Genomic DNA, 21,298 nt, shown 5'->3' with positions numbered 1-21,298 from the left:
TGGGTTTCTATGAGAAAAATACCCAAGACTGGGTAGCTTATAAACAACAGAAGTGTATTCCTCATATTTCGAGAGACCGAGAAACTCAGCACCAGGGAACTGGTGGATTTGGTGTCTGGTGAGCACCTGTTTCCTGTTCACTGAGGGTAGCTTCCTGCTGCACCCTTGCATGACTGAGGAACAAACTCTTTGTTCTCTCTCTGTCTCTGTCTTTGTCTGTCTCTCTGTCTCTGTCTCTGCCCGTCTCTCTGTATCTCCATCTGTCTCTGTTTCTCTATCTCTATGTCTCTGTCTCTTTCTGTCTCTGTGTCCTTCTGTTTCTCTTGCTGTCTCTGTCTCTTCTCTTTCTCTCTCATCTCTCTCTCTCTCTCTCTGCGTCTCTCTCTCTCCATCTCTCTGCTGCTGGATGCCTGTTTGCAGTCTGTGAGCACCAGAGGTTGATCAGATAACTTACCGCGAAGGCTGGGTGTCTCACTGAACCTGGAAGTTTTCTACTAGCTCGTCTGTCTAGCTATCTAGTTAACCCGGGGATCCCTTGTCTCTGCCCCACAAGCTCTGGGATTATAGGTAGGCGGCCACACCCACTTGGCTCTTATGTGGGTGCTGGGTATCTGAACTCTTGCGTGACAAGCGTTTTATCCATTGAGCCATTCCCCCAGGCCTGGAGTTGTCTTATATAAAGACACCAACCCTATCCTGAGGGGAAGACTCCATTCTTGGGTCCCAGCATCCTCCCAGAATCCACCCAACTCCATCACGTTGGGTTCCTACATCAGAATCCCGTGGGGACCCACCCACACCTGCCACAGAGAGGCCTGTTGGCAATGGCTCCTTTTACTTGTGTGGACCCCATGTCTTGGTGAAGGTTATCTCACCGTGCTGCAAAAGTGAGACATGGGTGTACAGAGGGCAAGGTGAGGAAGGGGCACGGAGGCAGGCGCTGCTGTTTGCTGTCTCACTCCCTTCCTCCTTCTCCTCAGGGTCCTGCCGTCTTTACTCCCTTGGGGGCCAAACATGCAGACTATTTTGTAACCGAAGAGACACAGGGCTGCGATCCCCGCCTAGGGTTGCTGAAGGGCTGCTGCTGGGGGGAAGGGCCTTTGCTTTGGCATTTTCTGTCTTGAAAGTAAAGTCATTTCAGTTTATCAGAATTTACATGTTTTAAAACATAAAAATCCAAAGCTTGGGGACGGGGAAGTAGCCCAGTAACGTGTTTTCTGTGAGGACCTGAGTTTGGATCCTAGCGTCCATGTGAAAGCTGGGTGTGGTAGCGTAGCACCTCACCTCTAATCTTACCCTCAGGTCGGGACAGAGACCGGTAGACCCCCCTGGGTCTCCTTGGCAAGCTAGCCTAGACTAATTGGTAAGCTGTCAGTCCCAGTGAGAGACCCTGTCTTAAAAAACAAGCTGGGAATAGACTGAGGAGTGACGTCTGACATCAACCTCTGGCTTCCTCAGGCATGCACACACATGTATTACACAGTATCAAACACATACACACTACATACACCACACACATACACATGAATACACACATACACACTACATACACCACACACATACACATGAATACACACATACACACTACATACAACACACACATATACATGAATACACACACAATACATACAACACACATGTACACACAGTATCAAACACATGCATACACACTCCATACACCACACACATACACATGAATACACACATACACACACAATACATGCATCACATACACATAACCCGTCACAGCCCCAGAATGATGACTCAGTGATTTCTCTCTGAAAAATGTATTTCAGATAAAGCTAAAGAAACTCACACGTAGCTGAGATGTTGTATCTGATCTCCACTGTGGAACTATAGACATCATATTCTATAGAATATTCTAATCCCAAATAGCAATCCCTCCACAAATTTTGAATTTCCCTCTAGTTTTCAAGACCCAAATGAGGTACTGTCTTGCTGATAGTCATTTTTGGCTATAAATAGAAGCATGTATTTAAATAATTAAACTTCTTGGGGAAATGTCAAGCCCCTTTTGGGAGACAAAGAACTAACTGTTGTCGAGTTAACGTTTAATTAATTTTGCCTTCGACTGCTTCGGAAAGGGGGAGGGACAGGGTTGCTGGGAAGAGGCAGAGATTCCAGGTGTAAGAGAATATTTAGCCAGAGTAAAAATAACAGGCAGCTGTGAAGACAAACATGCATGGTTTCAGTTTGAGCCTGGAGTTGCACATGAATCATGCCGAGCCCCACCTGCTGCCTGGGCCGTGGGGTCTGAAGCAGCTTTTCCACTGCGTCTGATTCAGAAATAAAACAGACCCACCAATTACCCCGGAGCTGGCCAGACAATCCGCTCCTTGTCTGGGGTCCTAAAAATACCTTTTGTGGGGAGTTGTGCTTCCATTCACACTGTGAAACCTGGGTTGGGTGGTTTGGCTGATTAACACTAGGCAGGGTCTTTGGGGAGGAGGTTCGATTGAGTTATACTCCAGTGGGACCCAGGCCTGGAGAACTCGTCTCTAAGCCAGCCCTGTGTGGGGTGGGGGTGGTCCACTCATGGAAACGATCCTTGTCTCTTAGGACAGCTCCATGAATCTTTATTAACGTGTGTGTGTGTGTGTGTGTGTGTGTACATTTGTGTGTGCATTTGTGTGTGTGTGTTTGTGTGTGTGTTTGTATGTGTATGTGTTTGTGTGTGCATGTGTGTGTATGTGTTTGTGTTTGTGTACATGTGTGTGTGTTTCTGTGTGTGTGCGTGTGTGTGTGTGTGTTTGTGTGTGTGTGTCTTTGTGTGTATGTGTTTGTGTGTGTGCGCATATGTGTGTGTGTTTCTGTGTGTGTATGTTTGTGTGTGTGTGTGTGCATGTGTGTGTTTGTGCATGTGTGTGTGTGTACCCCTGTGTGTAAATGCATGTGGAAGCCAGAGGATAACCTTGGCCATCATTCCTCAGGCACCACTCACCTTGTTTTGTTAGCTGAGACAGGGTCTCTCTCTGGCCTGGAGGAACCCAGGAAGCTAGGCTGGCTGACCGGTGAGCTCTGGGATCCCTTGTCTCCACCTCTCTTGTGCTGATTTTTCACTTGGCTCTGAGGATTGAGCTCACATCCTCATCCTTGTAAGGCAGGAACTTTACTGACTGAGCTAGCACCCCAGCCCTAGCATGTGGTCATTATGGGATGTAAAGTGAAGGTGCCTTAGCCACTCTGGTGTGGCCCCCTGAGGACAGGGACACTGATGTCACCTGAGGCAATGCCTGCTGTAGAAGGCTCCATGCACATTTGTGGGTGGGGGAGTAAGGCAGGGTGCCCAGCCCCTGCTTGCTGGGGAGTGCACCCTTATCCCTGTGGCTCAAGGACAAAGGCAGGTTGGACCTGACTACTTGGCTTTGTCTCTGGGAAGGAGAACCCTGTCATAGCAGCAAGGACATTTGAAAGCACAGCTAGGAATGTCCCAGGGTAGGACAAAGAATAAAGCTGTAGAGGGTCACCTTTCTGTGCGGGGGAGTGAGAGCGAGCTAGGTGAAGGACAGGTCTTGAAGGACAGCCAGGTATTTGACAGATTGGGCAGGTCGGCTCTACCATCACACACAAAAAGATGCCTCAAGTTTCCCAAGTTCCACCTTGGCTGACCTTGTACAGGACCCAGTGCCCCCTCCAGCTGTTCTTAAGGGAGGGTGAACCCCAGGCTGAAGGTGACTGGAGAGCTCGGGTTTGTACCGGGTGACATTCCTGGATAAATGAGGGCCATTCACACTCACAAGGGTGGTGACAGGTAACGCAGCGTGGACAGCGGCTGCACTTGCCAGGCTAATGGCCACAGCTCTGCCGTTTACTGCGGGCTTATTCCATGATGGAATCTGCCTGGCTGTAAGCAGACACCATGTGAGAAAATAGATTGCAGATGCCAAGTTTATTTTGTTTTTTTGAAGACTTTCAAAAGACCTCATTTTATATTTCTCAGTAGATTTTTCCAGGGTTATTACTTCTTCTTTTAAAAAAAGGGGCGGGGGAGTATGTATGGAAACTACTGAAAGAGACTTTCTTCTTGGGCTGTACGCCACTCGGTCTTAAAAATCTGGTCAGTGGCCTTCCCAGCAGCCCGTTGTCTGTCCTGGTCCTTGACCGTCTCTTCACGGGCCAATGACCTGAGTCGGGTTCATTCCCACTCAACTCTCTTGGCCTGAAACTTTCGGCTCTGCCTTTCTTTCGTGCTTACGTATGTCCATCCATCATCTCTGTGAAGCATGCACCCTGCAGGGCACCTCCTGAAACTTCTAGAGAATGGCATGTGACCTTCAACTGCAGAGTCTGGTGACTCAACCAGACTTCAGGATCATATGTATGTCCACACAGGCACTGCCTTCTTCAGAACTCTCTCAGAAGCTCTGCCTTCCTCCCATGTGGGTGCCCCCGACTCAGTCCACAAAACACGTGTCCTTACCAGCCAGCTCCACTCTGAGGAGGAGATTCTTTGGAAAATATTCAGTACTGAAGGAAAGGAGTCTTTTGAGAGTCCATCCAACCACATCTTGCTTGTGTGGATGTACCAGTGAAATTGTAGTGTACGCTGGGAAAGAGCTTGAATTCAGGACCTTGGATACCAGAGTTTAAATGCCAGCTCTTCTCGGACTGGTCATGTAGCTTTGGGCAAGTCATCCTATCTTTCTATGCTTTATCTGTAACACTGCTGCTTTACTACGACGGTCCCTCGGCACTTGGGGACAGGATAAGCTCAGTTGGAGAACGTGAGACTTTGTTCTTCGAGATATATATTTTTTTAATTTACATGTATGTGTGTCTGTATAAGTGTATGCCATGTGTGTGTGGGCGCCCGTGGAGGTCAGAGGAGGGTGTCACACCCCCTGGGACTGGACTTACACGTGGCTATGATCTGCTTGATGTGGGTGCTGAAAACTGAGCTGGGGTCCTCTGGAAGTACAGCCAGTGTTTCTAACCTCTGAGCCATCTCTCCAGTTTCTATGAGTTTAAAGGAATACAGTTTCTGTGTTTAAAGGAACACTTGCCTGTTTCTGGTATGATAAGATTTCTTTTTCTTAAATAAAGCAATACTTGAATTGATGACTTTGAAAAAGATTTCCTTTCTGCTGGCCCTGGTTCTTATGTGTGTCTGTTGTACATGGGCTGTTCCAGGGAGTGACTAGATCTCCAGCTAGGACAGCATGCCAGGGCTGCACTGCAGACTTTAAACTACAACAGCATGTGACCCAAGAAGTCCTTGTCTACCTCAAATTAAGGTTTTTTGTTTTGTTTTGTTTTGTTTTTTGTCTTTCAAAGTAGAGCCTCTTCCCTTCACTCTGTGCAGGTGTGGTGGTGAGTTCAGGCTACCTTGCGTTCTAACTTGTCTCGACAGGGCATCTCTATCCCACCCCACCCCCTTCTTATTTTGTGTGTGTAGATGTTTTGCGCTGTGTGCATGCCTGTGCACTGCTTGTGTGTCCAGTGTCCAAGGAAGCTAGTGGACGTCAGATCCCCCAGGACTGGAGTTACAGATGGTTGTGAGAAGCCGTGTGTACGTTGGGAATTGAACCCAGGTCCTATAGAAGAGCAGCCAGTGTTCTTAACCACTCAGCCACCTCTCCACCCAGCCTAATCTTTTGTGTGCTCTCCACCTCTGTAAGATGTAGGTGGCGTCTGTTGAGCTGTTTTGAGGACGGGTTCCCACTAGGCAGGGCCCCACACACGTCAGTGCCGGGCCTTCCTGTGATGGGTCCTAAGGGATTACCACAGACAAGATGGGGGTGAGAACAGAGCAGCTCCAGCTCCTTAGTGTTTGTTGAGAAGCTGCTTCGGGCGCTGGACCATGCAAGATGCGCCTTTCCTCCAGAGTTAAAGGGTTTCTTTAGTTATTGAAAAAGTTATAATGTTCAGAATCATGGCTCCATCCTTTCTTCTTCTTTTAATAACTAAATAGAATAGGATAAAACATCATGTATTTTATCTATTATTCTAGAGACAGAAGTTTTGAAGATGGGTCTACTGGTTTCCTTTTGGTCTTTTCTATGGTGAAGGATGAGATTAGAAACTCACTAACATGAATTATGCCTGAGCTTATGAAATGAACACAGAGTAAACTTTGCTAAAGGCTGCCTACGTTGTCTTTGTGTGCTTGCTTGTTTAGAGACCGAGTCTCACTACATAGCCCAGGCTGGCCCCAAACTCCTAATCCTCATGTTTCAACATCTACTCTCTCTGGCTTTGGCTGTATTTTAAATAGTTATATATAGTTTTTGGCACACACACTGGCAAAATGCAACATGGCAACCCATTATATCCAGATTTGGTGAGGGGGGGAGTTTCCTTCATTTCATAGAAAAGCTCTAAAAATTCATGTATGGAGCTCATGTCCTCAGCTAGGAAAATTAAACTGTCAGGGATTAAGTGAGGGTCAAGGGTGTGTGTGTGTGTGTGTATGTGTGTGTGTTTGTGTTCTAGTATTTGTAAAGCAATGTGGGGCGATCAGATACGAGACTCCGAAGAAACTTCAGGGCCAGCTAGCTTGATATACTCAGTGGTAGACAATAGGAGACCCTATCTCAATTAATAAGGAAGAAGGTGAGGACCAACACCCACGGCTGTGCTCTGGCCTCCTTATGCTCACAACGGCATTCATAGGTCTACACATACACACACACACACACACACACACACACACACACACACACACACATACACACACACACTCGCACACACTCAGGTGATGATGGACAAAGAGGTGGTTAAACCCCAGATGCCACATCTTTCGGGCCCTTGATGTTCAGGTGATTAATTCCTTTGCTGGATAAGAAAGAACTGCCAGTGCCTGGTATACAGTAGGTGCTCTATAAGTTGCCTAAATGAATGAGCAAGTGATTTGAACTTTACAGTCATTTCTGATGTTGCTTTCATGCCCTGGGTACCATCTACTGTCAAAAAACTTTCCTCCAAATGCTTAACTTCTCTCTCCCAAGTATCTTTGAGACAAATACACCAGAACATTCACACCGCACGAGGTTGATGGATTTTTCCAAAGGATTAGGAAACTCTGTCTCAAGCAAAGATACTGTGGGGTTTGGTATTAGGATGAGTCTCATAGAGATAAACATTTGAAGCCAGGAAAATATTATAGCATCAAGCAGAAATCATGCATGTGTAGACAGCACTGGAAATACACAGGCCCTGCTCCGTGGGAACGTGGACAGTTGTTATTCTTAAATTGCCTTTGTATCAGTACAGCTGTGCGTATTCTACAAGACAGGCTGTGTGTTCCCAGGCCTTGCGAGGACCTCGGGGTGTCACGCTGGCGTTACCTGCTCAGAGAGCTTGGTGCCATCTCCTTGGTGCCAGCTCTGAGCTCCTCTGTGGTTCTGGATGCATTGGCAAGTGAGGCTGAGGAGAAATATCTATTTCGAAGCCCTGGATACTGTGTAAACTCTTCCTGGGCACCGGGTCCTCAGCCAGGCATTCCTGTCCACAGTTCCGCCAAGGCCTCTGGGTGAGGAATGGATTTCACTACTCCATTTCAGTTCTGTCCTGCTCATAAAGTAGCCCTGCACACCCGCCTTAGGTGCTTTTGCCCTTCTCAGATTCGAAGGTCAAGTCCATGGCCAGCCTGAAGTTTTGTGGCTCTACAGGTTACCTGCAAAGCTGAAGCTGGAAAGCCTCAGAGGAGACAAACAAAGCCCTGTAGAGGCGGAATTTCAACACTAGATTAAAAATCTAAAGAGTCCTTGGGGTGTCTAAGATTTCTAGGAATACGGAAAATGGAAACCAAACCACAGCGAATCCATGTGCTGGGTAGAGTTTCAGAGATGCTTCCAAAATTCTACTTTGGTTAATGTAGCCAGAATGTAGAGATACCACTGCTCTGGTGATCCAGGGTTATCCATCTGTGGGCTAGCCATCATCTGTGGGCTCACATCTGAGGAGACAGCCATTTGTTCTTCATTCTCTGATGAAAGTGAATTTCTTCTTCTTTTTTAGAAAATATGTATTTTATTTTATGTGTATGTGTGTTTTGCATGCACGTTTGCCTGTGCATGCCTGATGCCTTTAGCAGTCAGAGGAGGGCTTTGGATCTCCTGAAGTGGGAGTTGCAGATGGTTGGGAGCTACCATGTGGGTGCTGGGAACTGAACTTGGATTCTCTGCAAGAGCAGCAAGTGCCCTTAACTGCTGAGCTGTCTTTCCAGCCCCTAAACTGGTTTTCTTACTTGATGTTTACCTATGAGGCCTGATTCTGATGGCTCTCAAACATCACTTACTTACACACACACACACACACACACACACACACACACACACACACACACACACACACTTTTTTTTTTTCCTAGAAAGGCATGTTTGTCTCTTTGCAAAGACAATGACTGCCTTACTAATGGTTCCTGTGGCCTGTTCCCAGGGTCAGTGGGGAACAACTCATCTCAAACACAGTGCCATTTTCAGGTCACTTCCTGAGTTCTCCCAGGCCGCTGGGCTCTCCTCTTCAACCACCTCCCTCACCTCAGTCCCCACCTTCTCTAGCTTCCTGGCTGTGCCTCGGCCCCCATCACCACGCGTCCTCAGCACTCCAGATCCTGGGTTTGGCACAGGGATGGGAATCCAAGAAGGGATTTTCACTGAGGTTTCAGAAGAAGCATCACCCCAGGAGAGCATTGCTGAGCAGCCCGGGCCCCAGTGTCTGTCTGTCCTGCTGGCCCTGCTTCCTGTCACTGGGCAAGAGTGTACACCAGCTCTCTGTTCCCCGTGAGTGTTCCCAGCCAGGTGTCGCAGAGGGAGTCTGGACATGACAGTTTCAGAAGGAGCTGCCTAGCAAAACAGAAGCCAGACAGCAGCTTGGCTTCCCACTTGCGTGTTCTGTTTCTCCCGAACGTGGGCTCCAGCGTGGTCTCAGACTGCAATGCAGGCTGCCGAGCCGTGGCAACAGGCACACTTCACTCATGGTTCTGCAGATGGGGCAGCCAAGGTCAAGGTGTCCTCTAACCCCAGGGCTTTCTCCATGGGTTAGAGGTGGCTGCATCCTCACGTGGAGGGAGTGGAGCAGTGAGGGGCCGGGTCGGGGGGGAGGTTCTTTTCTGCTTTCTTCATATTTGTTGGTCTCGTACATGTGTGTGTGTGCATGTGTGTGCAGGTATGCACACTCATGTGTGTGCCAGCGGAGGTCAGAGTTCAGAGTCTGGTGTGTTTCTCAGTCACTTTCCACCTTAGTATTTGAGACAAAGTGTCTTCCTGAAGCATGAAGCTCACCGATGGGCTAGACTGTCTGGGCAACACCAGGACCGTGGGTGTACATTCCCCATGCCGGGCTTTTGAGTAGGTACTGGGGATCCAACTCAGATCTTTATGTTTGCATAGATGATTTACCCACTGAGCCGACCCCCCAGTTCCTCACCTTGCCCTCATCCTTTTGTTACTGGCTCTATCCTCATGCCCTGGGCTAAATCTGGTGACATCTCTATACCACCACATGGGGTTTATAGCTTCAACATGTGAATTCAGGGCACCACAATATTCTGACTTTTTTAATGCTTTCACAGTCTTTCCCACATCGCCTCTCACTGGACGCCTCCATACATCACAAGTCCCGAGCCCTGCTCCTTGTGTACCCTACTAACAGAAGGATTTGTCTTCTCCTCCCACAGGAACTCGCCCGATGAATGCAGTGTGAGCAAAGGTGGGAAGATGGTGGGCAGCCCTGATACTGTGGGGATGAGCTACGGCAGCTACATGGAGGAGAAGCACATGCCACCCCCCAACATGACCACAAACGAGCGCAGAGTGATCGTCCCTGCAGGTCAGAGGCCTTGGAGTTTCGCTCTGGTTAACCAACAATTCCTTCCAGGAAAGATGGCCATCTCTGTCTTCCACACATCTCTGTCAGGGACGATAGGCCCAGCATTCCTGCCTGGGGCTGCTCTCTGCTTCACCCCTGTCCCTCAGCCCCAGTCTGTCTCCTTCCTTCATCCTTATCGTCCTCTCTCACGAGGACGTGAGCACCTTCTCCAGGGCCAGCCGTACTGCCTGGCACATGTCAGCACTCTGGGTGTTAACCAAGGACAGGTAGGACAAAGGAGGTCTAGCTGCTGGCACACTCCTTGTCGGAGTGGTCAAGGGTATGCGTGGCAAAGCTTGCGTCAGCTCCACGGTCCCCGGCTCGAGTGTCCAGCTCAGCGCATCTCTGTGAAGAGCAGCAGTAAGCAGGACCAAACCCCCCGTGGTGTCATGTCCCCCCCTTGCTCTGTCATCTTCCAAGCAGGGGAGTTCAGCATGCAGAGACTCATGCAAATACAGGCCTACGAAATGTGTCACCAAAGTGGGGGGTCCCTTCAGGTATGTCACGACAAGACTTCCAGCAGACCAGAAAGATGACTCTGTTATCAGGCCACCACCGGGGTCCTCCTTTAGGCCTGTAGTAAGACTGTCAGGGGACATAGCGGTGGCGGTCCCATGGGCCAGAACTCCTCCAGATATTTGTTTGAAGATGGGTGGCATATACTCAGACCATCCATTTGGCTTTACTCAGCATCCACTGAGCTGCATGCTCCGAAGTCACCTTGCTTGCCAATGTGCCTTCGCATGGGGGCAGTTCTCATGGACTCTGTTCTTTATGTGTGCCGGCTACACCGGAGACTGAGAATGTGGATAGAAGGACAAGGGGGGCATGGCCGGATGTGAATAGGAGGAAGTAGAAACCCAAGGGGAGCCCACCCTAGCCCACCTGCCTCTTTGCCTTCCTCCTTAAAACTTCATTTCTTCATCTGGGGCAAACAAAGTCTTAATCAAGTAAGATAGAGGACCAAGCTGAGCAGAGGCCTGCCTGAAACATCCATCTTGTCTTGTAGAATCATGACGGGTGGTGCTGCGTTGGGCCATCTTGTATTTCTGAGATATCATCGGGGTGCTTTAATGTTATCAAAGTCTTTTCTAGTGAGGCCAGTCTTTGGTCGTTCCACATGGGGAAATGAGGTGAAGAATCAGTCTGGTCAAGTCAGAGTGTCAGCGGGTCTTATTCATAGGCACTTGTTCAGTGCTGGCTGGACAGACCAAAGGAGGCTTCTGCAGATGGGCTCCAGTTGGCATTGGGTAGAGGGCTGTTTCTTCATTCTGAAGGAAGCTTTCTTTCAGCTGTCCCCTTTTTGGGTTGCTTCATGCCAATGTAGGCAGTTATTCAGTTAATGGTGTTGGTAAGAGAGTGAGCTGTGGATGATTTTGCAAGTTGTGAATTTTTCAGTTATTGGTCAAGTTCCAGGTATGTGTGTTCACATGTCCACAGATGAACACACACACACACACACACACACACACACACACACACACACACACACAGCAGCTATTCTATCTATCCCTTTAGCAGCAGCACAGGATTTCTAGACATCTCATTCAGACACCTTTGGGGTGAGGAGAGCTCTACACATTGAAATCACCAGACCCGAGTCTGACTGGCTCCTGGAACTCCTGCTGGTTAGATGCAGTGCCTGGTACCCAACAATGTGAACTGAAGCCTTAACTACTTTCAAGCATTTGATCTTTCCATCACTACATGCTGACATTCATATCAGAGAGATGAGAGAGAGAGACAGAGAGAGACAGAGAGAGACAGAGAGGGAGAGGGAGAGAGGGAGAGACAGAGAGGGAGACAGAGACAGAGACTGAGTTCAAATGCAGGGCTTGGCAACTCTGCACTCTAGAACTGTTAGAGTTAGAGTTCATTTTGAAAAGTTATTCCATTAATTTTGACCTTGAGACCCACTCAGGAGCTAAGAAGCTCAGAAAATACTCATGAGGGGTAACCATAGGCATGTTCGTGATGGATATACCATGATCAGGTATATTTACACTGCTTCTTGTGGCAAAATGAATTGAAGAAATATCCTATGTACAGACATATTCAAAAGCAGGATGGACTCAACTTTAGAGTCAAGGAATGAGGTGTGTGGACAAAATGGAGAATTTAACATCAAAGGAGACATGTGTGGTACACATGGTATCCGTGTAAACATGAACATGTGTGCATTCCTGTACTAGCTATGAGATTGCATAGCAATGAGTTCATTATTGAGATACTGTTTGTAACAAATACATTTACTACACTCCTCTAGTAGACATACTAGCTTAGCCTCACCTGTTTTAAGCCTGCTCGGAACACCTGCACAGGCAAAATCATCAAACCAAAGCCCACTTTGTAATGAAGTGCTGAACAGCTCAGGTAATGTGTTGACTGAAACCCAGAATGATTGTTCTGTGTCTGTAGTCTGGGAAAAGATCATTCCTCAGCTCCATTTTGTGTCAGCTCAGATTTCCGCTGTGACAGATGGCACCAAGTCCCCAAACAGCGCTGTCTCCTGTTCTCGGTTCCTAACAACAGCCCAAATCTAGTAGGTTTAACTCAGAAGTCTGATTTCCCGGTGTTTCCAAGGCTGTGGCCACAGGCCAGTGTGTCGAAACAGTGAATTCCCACTACATACGGAGCCGAGAGTCTGCCGTCAAGGACAGTGTCCTCTGTGTGATGGTGTGCCTCTGTGATTCTTCTTTGTTTGTTTGTTTGTGTTTGTTTTGTTTTTTGAGACAGGGTTTCTCTGTGTAGCCCTGACTGTCCTGGAACTCACTCTGTGGACCAGGCTGGCCTTGAACTCACAGAGATCCACTCGCCTCTGCCTCCCAGGTACTGGGATTAAAGGCGTGTACCACGACCGGCCGACATGCCTTTGTGATTCTCAGAAGTGCGTGGAATCGAGGCTGCTATTTCATTATTGGTGCTGTATACCAAGATGTGCTAATGGAGTGTGCAGCTACAGAGGAGGGCAAGGTCACAGTCTTCATGACATTCTTAAATGTTGCGAAATGCTGAACAATTGCAATAAGACCTCTGGTTTTAGCAGTTTATAGCATTTTTGAAAGATTTTTCTTTTTGTTTATTCCCTAAAATAGGTGCTAAAATGTTGAGCTCTTCAAACAACTCTTTTTTTTTTTTTTCCAACATTTTAGTTTTGGCTTTTAAAACAATCGGTTCAAACCCTTTGATATCAGTATCTCAGAGACTGAGTGGCCACACCCACATCTTCCCTCGCTCTGCATTCTCTAAGCTTTTCCTGTGTTCCATCACCGTGGACAAAGGCGCCTATGAGGCTGTTCTTTCTTCTCCGTCTCCAAACACTCATGGTGGAAAGCCCTGGCATTGCATCTTACCCAGCCCTTCCGTGTTGAATCACCCAGGAAGTGTCCACTGAGCATCCGTTGCTCAGATACTAGGCTCTTAGGAGACAGTCAAAGAGCACTGAGGTTGCTCTGCCCACTCAGGTGGGTGACAGGAGAATGTATGAGAGCTCAAATTAATGACTGCTGAGTGTTCTAGAATATCGGAGCAAAGGGGGGCATTATAAAAGACAGGTCATGGAAGTTCCACTTCCAGCTATCATGATCCCTTTTTCCTCAGCCTCCTCTGTTTCCCTCAGCTTCTTCTCTCTTCCTCGGCTGTCCCCCAGCCCCCAGGCATACTGCTGTGCATACCCTGCCTCTTCAGCCTCAGTGCCTGTCCTGTGCTGTTTGTGCAGCTGTGGTACCCTCTTCCTTCCCTTGCTGACAAACTCTGCTTATCCTTCCAGACCTCTTTTCAGTGCTCCCGTCTACATGCTTAATAATTCTCTAGCAAATTGCTTCTCTTATGACATCTAACCAATCGTTTCTTATCACACTTTTGTTTCACTCTACATTCCACAAGGCATGTATATACTTATATAAATAGAGACAAAGACATTTCATTCTAAAATAGATCGGAGATGCTTTATGAGCTGTAAACTATTGGCCACGGAAGTATGACCCAAACTACTGATCAAATTAAAATTCAGATTCAATGCAGTGCAGTTAAAAATACACATGGAAAGCTAAAAGCACGTGAAGGAAGGATGAATTCATGCTGGTGACAGGTTTGGCCAAGATGCTGTAGTTAAGCCTCTAGTGTAGCTTTTAGCTTCCTGGTAGCCAAGATAAAAAGTGCAATTTGGGAAAACAAAACGTTGTTTTATAGGAGAGGCAGCGCTTCTTTCAGCACAGATGCCTCAAAGCAGTGTCCTTGGAGACGCTGCACAGTTATGACCCAGGCTTTTGGCAGCCTGGCGTTGTGAAAGGCTGAGTGAGTAACACTGGAGTCGGCCTGGGGGAGGCAGCAGCAGATTACTGGGGACTCTTCGGTGGCTTCATGTGACAGGGTTTGGAGTTCTCAGAGTGATAAGGGACTGACATGACCATCCCTGAAAATGATGTTGCTGAGCTGGACCAGGGACCAGAAGGGTGACTAGGACTGGAATCTCACCCTGCCCATATCCCCCCACCCCCGAGGGGGGGGCGGTTCTGACAGCACAACACATTTTCATCACACCGACATTTGTTATTTATGTGTGACTGGATTGTAAGTTGTACAAGGTGCCCAAGGCGCCCTAATCACCAGAGCTGCAGGTAGGGACAGTAAAGGCGAGTTGTCGGGCTGACGGTAATTGTTACTCATTAAGCGGGAATCAGAGGATCATGAGAGTTGCATGGGGATTGGAAGTCACAGTTCAATGTCTCCCTTTAAACATGAGAAAGCAAATACTCAGAGAGATGAAGGCACTGTCCCAGAGTCACCTGTACAGCTGAGTGGGGCCAGAGCCAAAGCCCAGGTCTGCAAAGAACCCATTGGTTAAAAAACAAATCCTATACTCAGTCCTCATCTTTCTTTGTCCCCCCCACCACGCTCTCCTGGCGGCCTTGTCCATTATGTCATGTTTCTGTGTGGACTCCTGCTATGCCAACCCCACCGACTAAACCACCACACAAATGAGAACTGAAACCCTGAAGTCACTGTTCACTTTATCTGTGAAATTAGTAGCTGGATGGTGGTTGAGGAAATTGCATGGGGTTATATGTAAGCCTGAAATTTTACAAAATAAGATGATGACAGCTGACACCTACTGTGTACACATGATTGTCAAGCACTCGGACACAGCGTTTCTGGAAATGGTGAGGCCCTGCCAAGATAGGATGCAGGGAGTGGTCACTGTTCTCACTCCCCTGAGGAAGCAAAATCATGATGCCAGGGGAGTTAGTTGCCCTGGATGCTCGGGCCAGTGCTGTGGAAAAGTCAGAATTCTAGCCCAGGGTTGTGTGACTCCCACACAGCTCTTAATCCCGTATGACCCAAATTAAAAACACCCAAGAAGAGCTGGGTGATGACACAGTGGAGTCTGCTGAATTGATGAGATTCTGCAATGACCTTTTCCAAGGGATTCTAAGTGAAGAAGAGAATCATTGTGAGAATATACAGGAAGCTACAGAATTAGTCAAATTTACTATATTAATTGAGGGTGGAATTAGATTTCCAAGCAAAAGTGAGAGTCTATTGCTAACTGTTCCTCTCTTCAGGAAAATAAGTTTTAAAAATGGACCTTAAGCAGAAGTTGGTTAAGTATAACTCTAAAGAAAGATGGGTACAAAGTAACAAATGTAGTCTCTTCTTGGTTTCACTTATGCTGCTGGCAGCAAAAGTAACTTAAGAGAGAGAGGGTTTATTTCTTTTCTTTTTTTTTTGGTTTTTCGAGACAGGGTTTCTCTGTGTAGCTTTGCGCCTTTCCTGGAACTCGCTCTATAGACCAGGCTGGGCTCGAACTTACAGAGATCCGTCTGCCTCTGCCTCCCAAGTGCTGGGATTAAAGGCGTGTGCCACCACCGCCCAGTGAGGGTTTATTTCTTATCACGGTCCTCCGTGGTCCCCCTGGGTCACAGTGGCAGGAGCTCGAGATGGCTATCATATCACATCCACAGTCGGGAGCAGAGAGAAATACACACATGTAGCATGCTTATTTGCTTGCTTATGCTCAACACCGTTTCTCTACTTGTATGCTGTTCAGGAATCCCTGCCTTGGGAATGGTACTGCCCGAAGCGGGCTGGGACTTCCCAAATCAATCAACTTAATTAATACAATTTCTCATTGATACACTCATGGGCCACCCCAACATAGACAATCCTTCATTGGGAATCTCTTCCCAGGTCATTCTAGGCTGTGTCAATAACCATCATAGTCTCCTAGATGGGGCATAGGAACAGGTGGAATGGCAATGTTATCATGTAGGAGAAGGGATTGGAGAAGAAGCTTTCTATGTTCCTTTTGTTACTTGAGAAAAAAAGAGAACCTTGATAATAAAACTTTACATTTATTTTAAATAAGAGAAATAGCGTGGAAATGGCCAAAGCAGTAGGAGAGGGAATGAACATAAATAGATCAGTTTTAGGTTTAAACAATGGCTCGCAGTGGCCAAGAGCACTGGCTGTTCTTGCAGAAGACCTAAGTTCCGTTCCCAGCACCAGATGGCGACTCACAGCTGCTGTAGCTCTTAATTCCAGGGAGCCTGATGCCCTCTTCTGGCGTCCACTGGCACTGCACACATGTAGTGCATAATATGTAGAGAGGGACACCTATACACATAAAATAATAAGGAGTAAAATTAGAGCCTGGGACGGAGGTGAAAAAAGCTAGCAAAGCAACAGGAAGTGTAAAATCTAGAGGGAGTAATGAAATAACTCACCCAAAGCAATTGTGTGTATTTATAAATACATTTACACACACACTGAAATGATTGATAGTAATCGGCTGGAATGAGACATATTAATCAAAAACTAATAAGAATCTGGGAAAAATTAAAATAAAACAAATAAGATTTTAGACAGAGAGCCTTATTGGGGATGACGGAGGTTTATTATATGATATTGAATTCACAGGAAAGGCATAATGATGATAAACATATGTACCTAGTAAAATAGCCTCAAAATAAATAAATGGCGATGAGGGAAACCGACAAATCCATTTCAGTGCATGAGTTTGATTTACCTTTCTCAGTAATTTGTAAGTCAATGACAAAATTGTGTGTATGTGTGTGTGTGTGTGTGTGTGTGTGTTCGTTCCAGAGCTCTGCATGTAACAGGTAACATGTGCTTTTAGGTACGCAAAGGGACATTTACCAATGTTACCTTGGTCTCTGCCGTCTCAAAGGCTAACAAACCAGAGTGTTAAAAGTCAGTGTTGTAATAGAACTTACTCTCTTGCCAAACTGCAATAAAATTAAAAACGTGTAGTGCCAGGAGGATAGATTAAAATAAACCACACGCCATCAATTATAAATTTGAAAGTTTCAAAAACAGCTTTGAGGAAGTCCTTCTCTTGGGGTCAAATTTCAGTTTGTGGTATTGAGCACTTCTGAAATTCCCGCTCTCACCTGGGCCTGCTTTATAAATGGACTCTGCCCTCACCAGGAGGCCGAATGTTTAGTCCTGTTTTCCTAGGCTCCTCTTAGGTACAGATAGGCTCACTTGCCCCAGGTCTGTTTTTGTTAACAAAGACCTTACGCTGGGCCTTTGTTATGGCTTGGGAGCACTTTTTATTTTATTGTATATTCCACATTTTTCATAAGCAAGAGTGACTTTTCTGTTGCGAAGGCACAGTATTTCTCCTTGATAAGTCTTCATCAATTCTGATCATGTTTAATCTTATTCTCCAGAAGGGCTTTTGAACTGGAAGTGTTTGCCCATGCCAGGGGTTGTGTTTCACGATGGCACAGTCTGCCATTGACAACACAGTAGTCTTTTTCCTAATTTCAGTCAATATCTATTAATATTTTCCTGGCAGCTGATGAACTTAACTGGATCAGAATCTTGTTTCATGGAACTAGAAGAAAGATTTTCTTTTTCTTTTCCTTTTTGCATGTGAATTCATTTATTGTGTAGGCAGATGGGGTGCTCCACAGCTAGTGTGGGAGTGTCAGAGGAGAACTTGGATGAGTCACTTCTCTCCCATCACCACGTGGGTCCTGGGGATCAAACTCAGGTTGTCAGTCTTGGCAGCCAGTGTCATCACACCAGACACAGAAAGTCTTTATGACTTTTCCCCGCCTTGCTCACATGTGTCTCTTCCACACATAGGACTTAAAAATAACATAATCAGCAACTCTATATGATGGTGTGCTTATACGTTTTAAGATCCAGTTGGTTGAAATAGAGTTCATAAACCTATAGACTGTTGATCATGTGATTCAAGATACAGGAAAGGCCGGGGAGCTCTGGCCCTTCCCAGTGACGTGGGTCCTTGCTCTTTTGCTGTCCTTGGAACCATAATGACACGACATGGCTGTTTCCAAAACAGTCTAGCTTCCCAGGAGGAGGATGAACACACAGTTTCTTATCTTCGTTGGCTTATGATTCATTCAACAGCAGCACCTCCAAGAGGCTCTTAAAATAAGAGATAAATCAAGCTTTTGTGTACACAGGAAGAGGCAGCCCTGGAAATTAAATTGATTATTTCATTTTAGCAGCGTTGACTATGCAAACCCTCTGTGTGGGCGCTTTCCTTGCTCGAGTTTGTTACTGTTGGCCGAGTGTTTTCACACACATTATCTCACCGACTTTTCAAACCGCCCCCCCAACAGTTCATTTAATTAGCCATAGGAAAATAAGACTAATTCCAGAGAAGGCAGTGTTTACACCCGCTAAGAGGGGAAGCCAGAGCCCAAACACGCATGCTCTGACTCCCAAGAGAGTCTTCCGTTTCCATCACTGAGTTCTCTGTGCTTGCTGTAACTAAAGATACCTTTCCACGCCTCAGAAATTCCTTATGACTCTGAAATTCCACATTGTAAAGCGTGACCTTACCAAGGTGCTCATGGTTCTCCTCCATCTGACCCCAACTTCCATTTCCATCCCTCATCTCCATCCTCATCTACACCTCCCATCTCCATCCCTCATCTCCATCCTCATCTACACCTCCCATCTCCATCCCTCATCTTCATCCCTCATCTCCATCCTCCATCTCCATCCTCCATCTACACCTCCCATCTCCATCCCTCATCTTCATCCCTCATCTCCATCCTCCATCTCCATCCTCCATCTACACCTCCCATCTCCATCCCTCATCTCCATCCTCATCTTCATCCCTCATCTCCATCCTCCATCTACACCTCCCATCTCCATCCCTCATCTCCATCCTCATCTTCATCCCTCATCTCCATCCTCCATCTACACCTTCCATCTCCGTTCTTCATCTGCCTCCTCCATTTCTATCCCCCATCCCATGCCTCACTTTCATTCTTCCTCTTCATCTCTAGTCCCCATTTCCACTCCCTGAGAAAACCCACGGACATTGGAGCCACATTACCTCCAAGAGGGTTTTGAGTCACCTATACTTTATTTCAAATCCCTGGTTAGTAGTTTGCACAAATAGTGTTATTATTTTATTCTTGAGTGTCTATGTGTGTGTATATGTGGGGATGTATGTGGAGGCCAGAGGACTTCTGGAACTCATCAAATATGTTAGGCTGACTCACCAGTGAGCCCCAGGGCTCACTGTCTTTGCTTCCCCTACTCTGGGCTTTCAAGTGAATGCCACCACACCCACCTTTTTTCTTAAGTAGGTTCTGGGAATTGAACTCAGTTCTTCATACTTGCACAGCAGACACTTTCTAGACTGAGCCATCTCCCCAGTCCTATTTATATTTTTTGTAACCTGTAATAAGCACTCTCTTGATGATGTTTCATAACTCTATCTTTTATATAAACACACCAGTAGTTTTTCAAGGGATGCCTTTTAGTCTTGTATATTTTTAAATGAATAAATAAAGTGAAAATAACTTAAAATGAACTCAGATATCTACAGGAAACTGTCTGAGCCACAGCAGCGGCAGATCAAGTTCTCATCAACTTGGAGGATGCTTCACTTTGAGAATGGAGATCTGTGGATGGGGCTCTCTTTTGTCACTCCCCAAGATACTGTTTCTCTTGCTGTGACCTACTGAGCTTGGCCACAGGCCTGTGCTTCTGGAGCTGTGAGGGAGGGAGGCTGCTCTAAGGCTGTGGCGGATGTGCGATTCCACTGGGGTGCCCTCTGCTTGGAGCTTTGCCTTCAGGAATGACTGAGTCTGTCTTTATTCCCTTTTAGATCCTACTCTATGGAGCACAGACCATGTCCGACAGTGGTTGGAATGGGCGGTGAAAGAATACGGCCTTCTGGACGTGGACGTCTTATTATTTCAGAATATTGACGGGAAGGAGCTGTGCAAGATGACAAAAGATGACTTCCAGAGGCTCACTCCAAGCTACAATGCAGACATCCTTCTCTCACATCTCCACTACCTCAGAGAGAGTAAGCTGCCCGCCCTCAGTAGCCATACTTGTTGCCATGGTTACAGACCCAACTTTAGTAGGTTCGGACGGGGTGGTCCCCAGCATCCCCTTGCTCTCACTCAATGCCCATGTCCGACCTGAGAGGACCCCATAATAGAGCTTAGAGCTTCGTGATGTAGACGAACACCACAGTCTCTGCTGTGGGCAAGGTAGCAGCGTTCTCCCTCCTCCTGTGTTCCCAAGGCCAGGAAAATGGAATGTTGTAGAGAAGTGGTCGCACACTCAGTATTTTCTATGACGTTCCAGACTAGAAGGCAGGAAAGACTCCTCCTGGACGGGAGTGTGGGGAGTTATCTTCGTGAGAGCCGTGTGAAGCCCCTCCCCCATCCAACCTGAACACACTGTTGATAGAGTAGGTGGCTTATTGGTCAGGATAGGCATAAGTCAGAAGATTGCTGCATGCTGGAGTGATGGCAGCTCTGAGCATGGTCCAAAAGGATCCCAAATACAGGCGGGTGGGGTGACTCCCTAGGGGCCCTTCTCTCCTGTATGAAGTCATCCCTTTTCATATTTACCTCGTTCACCAGTGTCAGGGGTTTAGATAGTTCCAGCACCCCTAGGTGAGGGTAGGGAGGTATGTTGTCCTTTCTTTTCCTTTGGACTCCGTTTGTTTTTGAGAAAGGTCATTCTCTGTCTTTCCGTCTCAACGTTGACTCTGTTTTGTTTTGTAGCTCCCCTTCCACATTTGACTTCCGATGACGTGGATAAGGCTTTACAAAACTCTCCACGGTTAATGCATGCTAGAAACACAGGTAATGCTAGCCTTTCCCTCCCCAGGACAAGCATAGGTCTCTAGATGCATGCTTTCAAATGAAATGCACAGGTTAGAGGTTAGAGGTTGGAGGTTAGAAGGCAGATGCAGAGGTGAAGGACGGTGAGGCTGTTGGGTATCACTTCCTGTCATTTCCACCACAACCTCCGTAGCCATGAGAGGGTTTTTGTTTTTGTTGTGTTTTGTTTTGTTGTGTTTTTGGACCAATTGTACAAATCCCCCAACATGTCCCACTGTTAGTCCCAGTCCATCCACCAGTCCTGTCGCCTGTGGAGATGAAAAGCTCCCTGGTATACAGTTCCCCCCAACCCCACGGGTCTGTTGTTC

At 46.9% G+C, this 21,298-nt stretch overlaps 1 protein-coding gene across 7 annotated transcripts in view; it reads left to right on the top strand.

The window, feature by feature from the left end:
- The window catches only part of Erg (ETS transcription factor ERG), a 99,655-nt gene that overhangs the window by 58,402 nt on the left and 19,955 nt on the right, over nucleotides 1-21,298 (top strand). For all 7 annotated transcript variants that reach the window (XM_052741289.1, XM_052741288.1, XM_052741287.1 and 4 more), the window contains exons 3-5: nucleotides 9,641-9,792; nucleotides 19,955-20,158; nucleotides 20,871-20,951. In XM_052741289.1, the coding sequence (XP_052597249.1) occupies nucleotides 9,641-9,792; nucleotides 19,955-20,158; nucleotides 20,871-20,951 (437 nt within the window). The remainder of the gene's footprint in view (nucleotides 1-9,640; nucleotides 9,793-19,954; nucleotides 20,159-20,870; nucleotides 20,952-21,298) is intronic.

The sequence above is a fragment of the Peromyscus californicus genome, unplaced genomic scaffold, assembly GCF_007827085.1.
Source record: "Peromyscus californicus insignis strain IS unplaced genomic scaffold, ASM782708v3 Scaffold_16__1_contigs__length_79575227, whole genome shotgun sequence".
NCBI lineage: Eukaryota > Metazoa > Chordata > Mammalia > Rodentia > Cricetidae > Peromyscus > Peromyscus californicus.
This window is presented reverse-complemented; position numbering and strand designations above follow the sequence as displayed.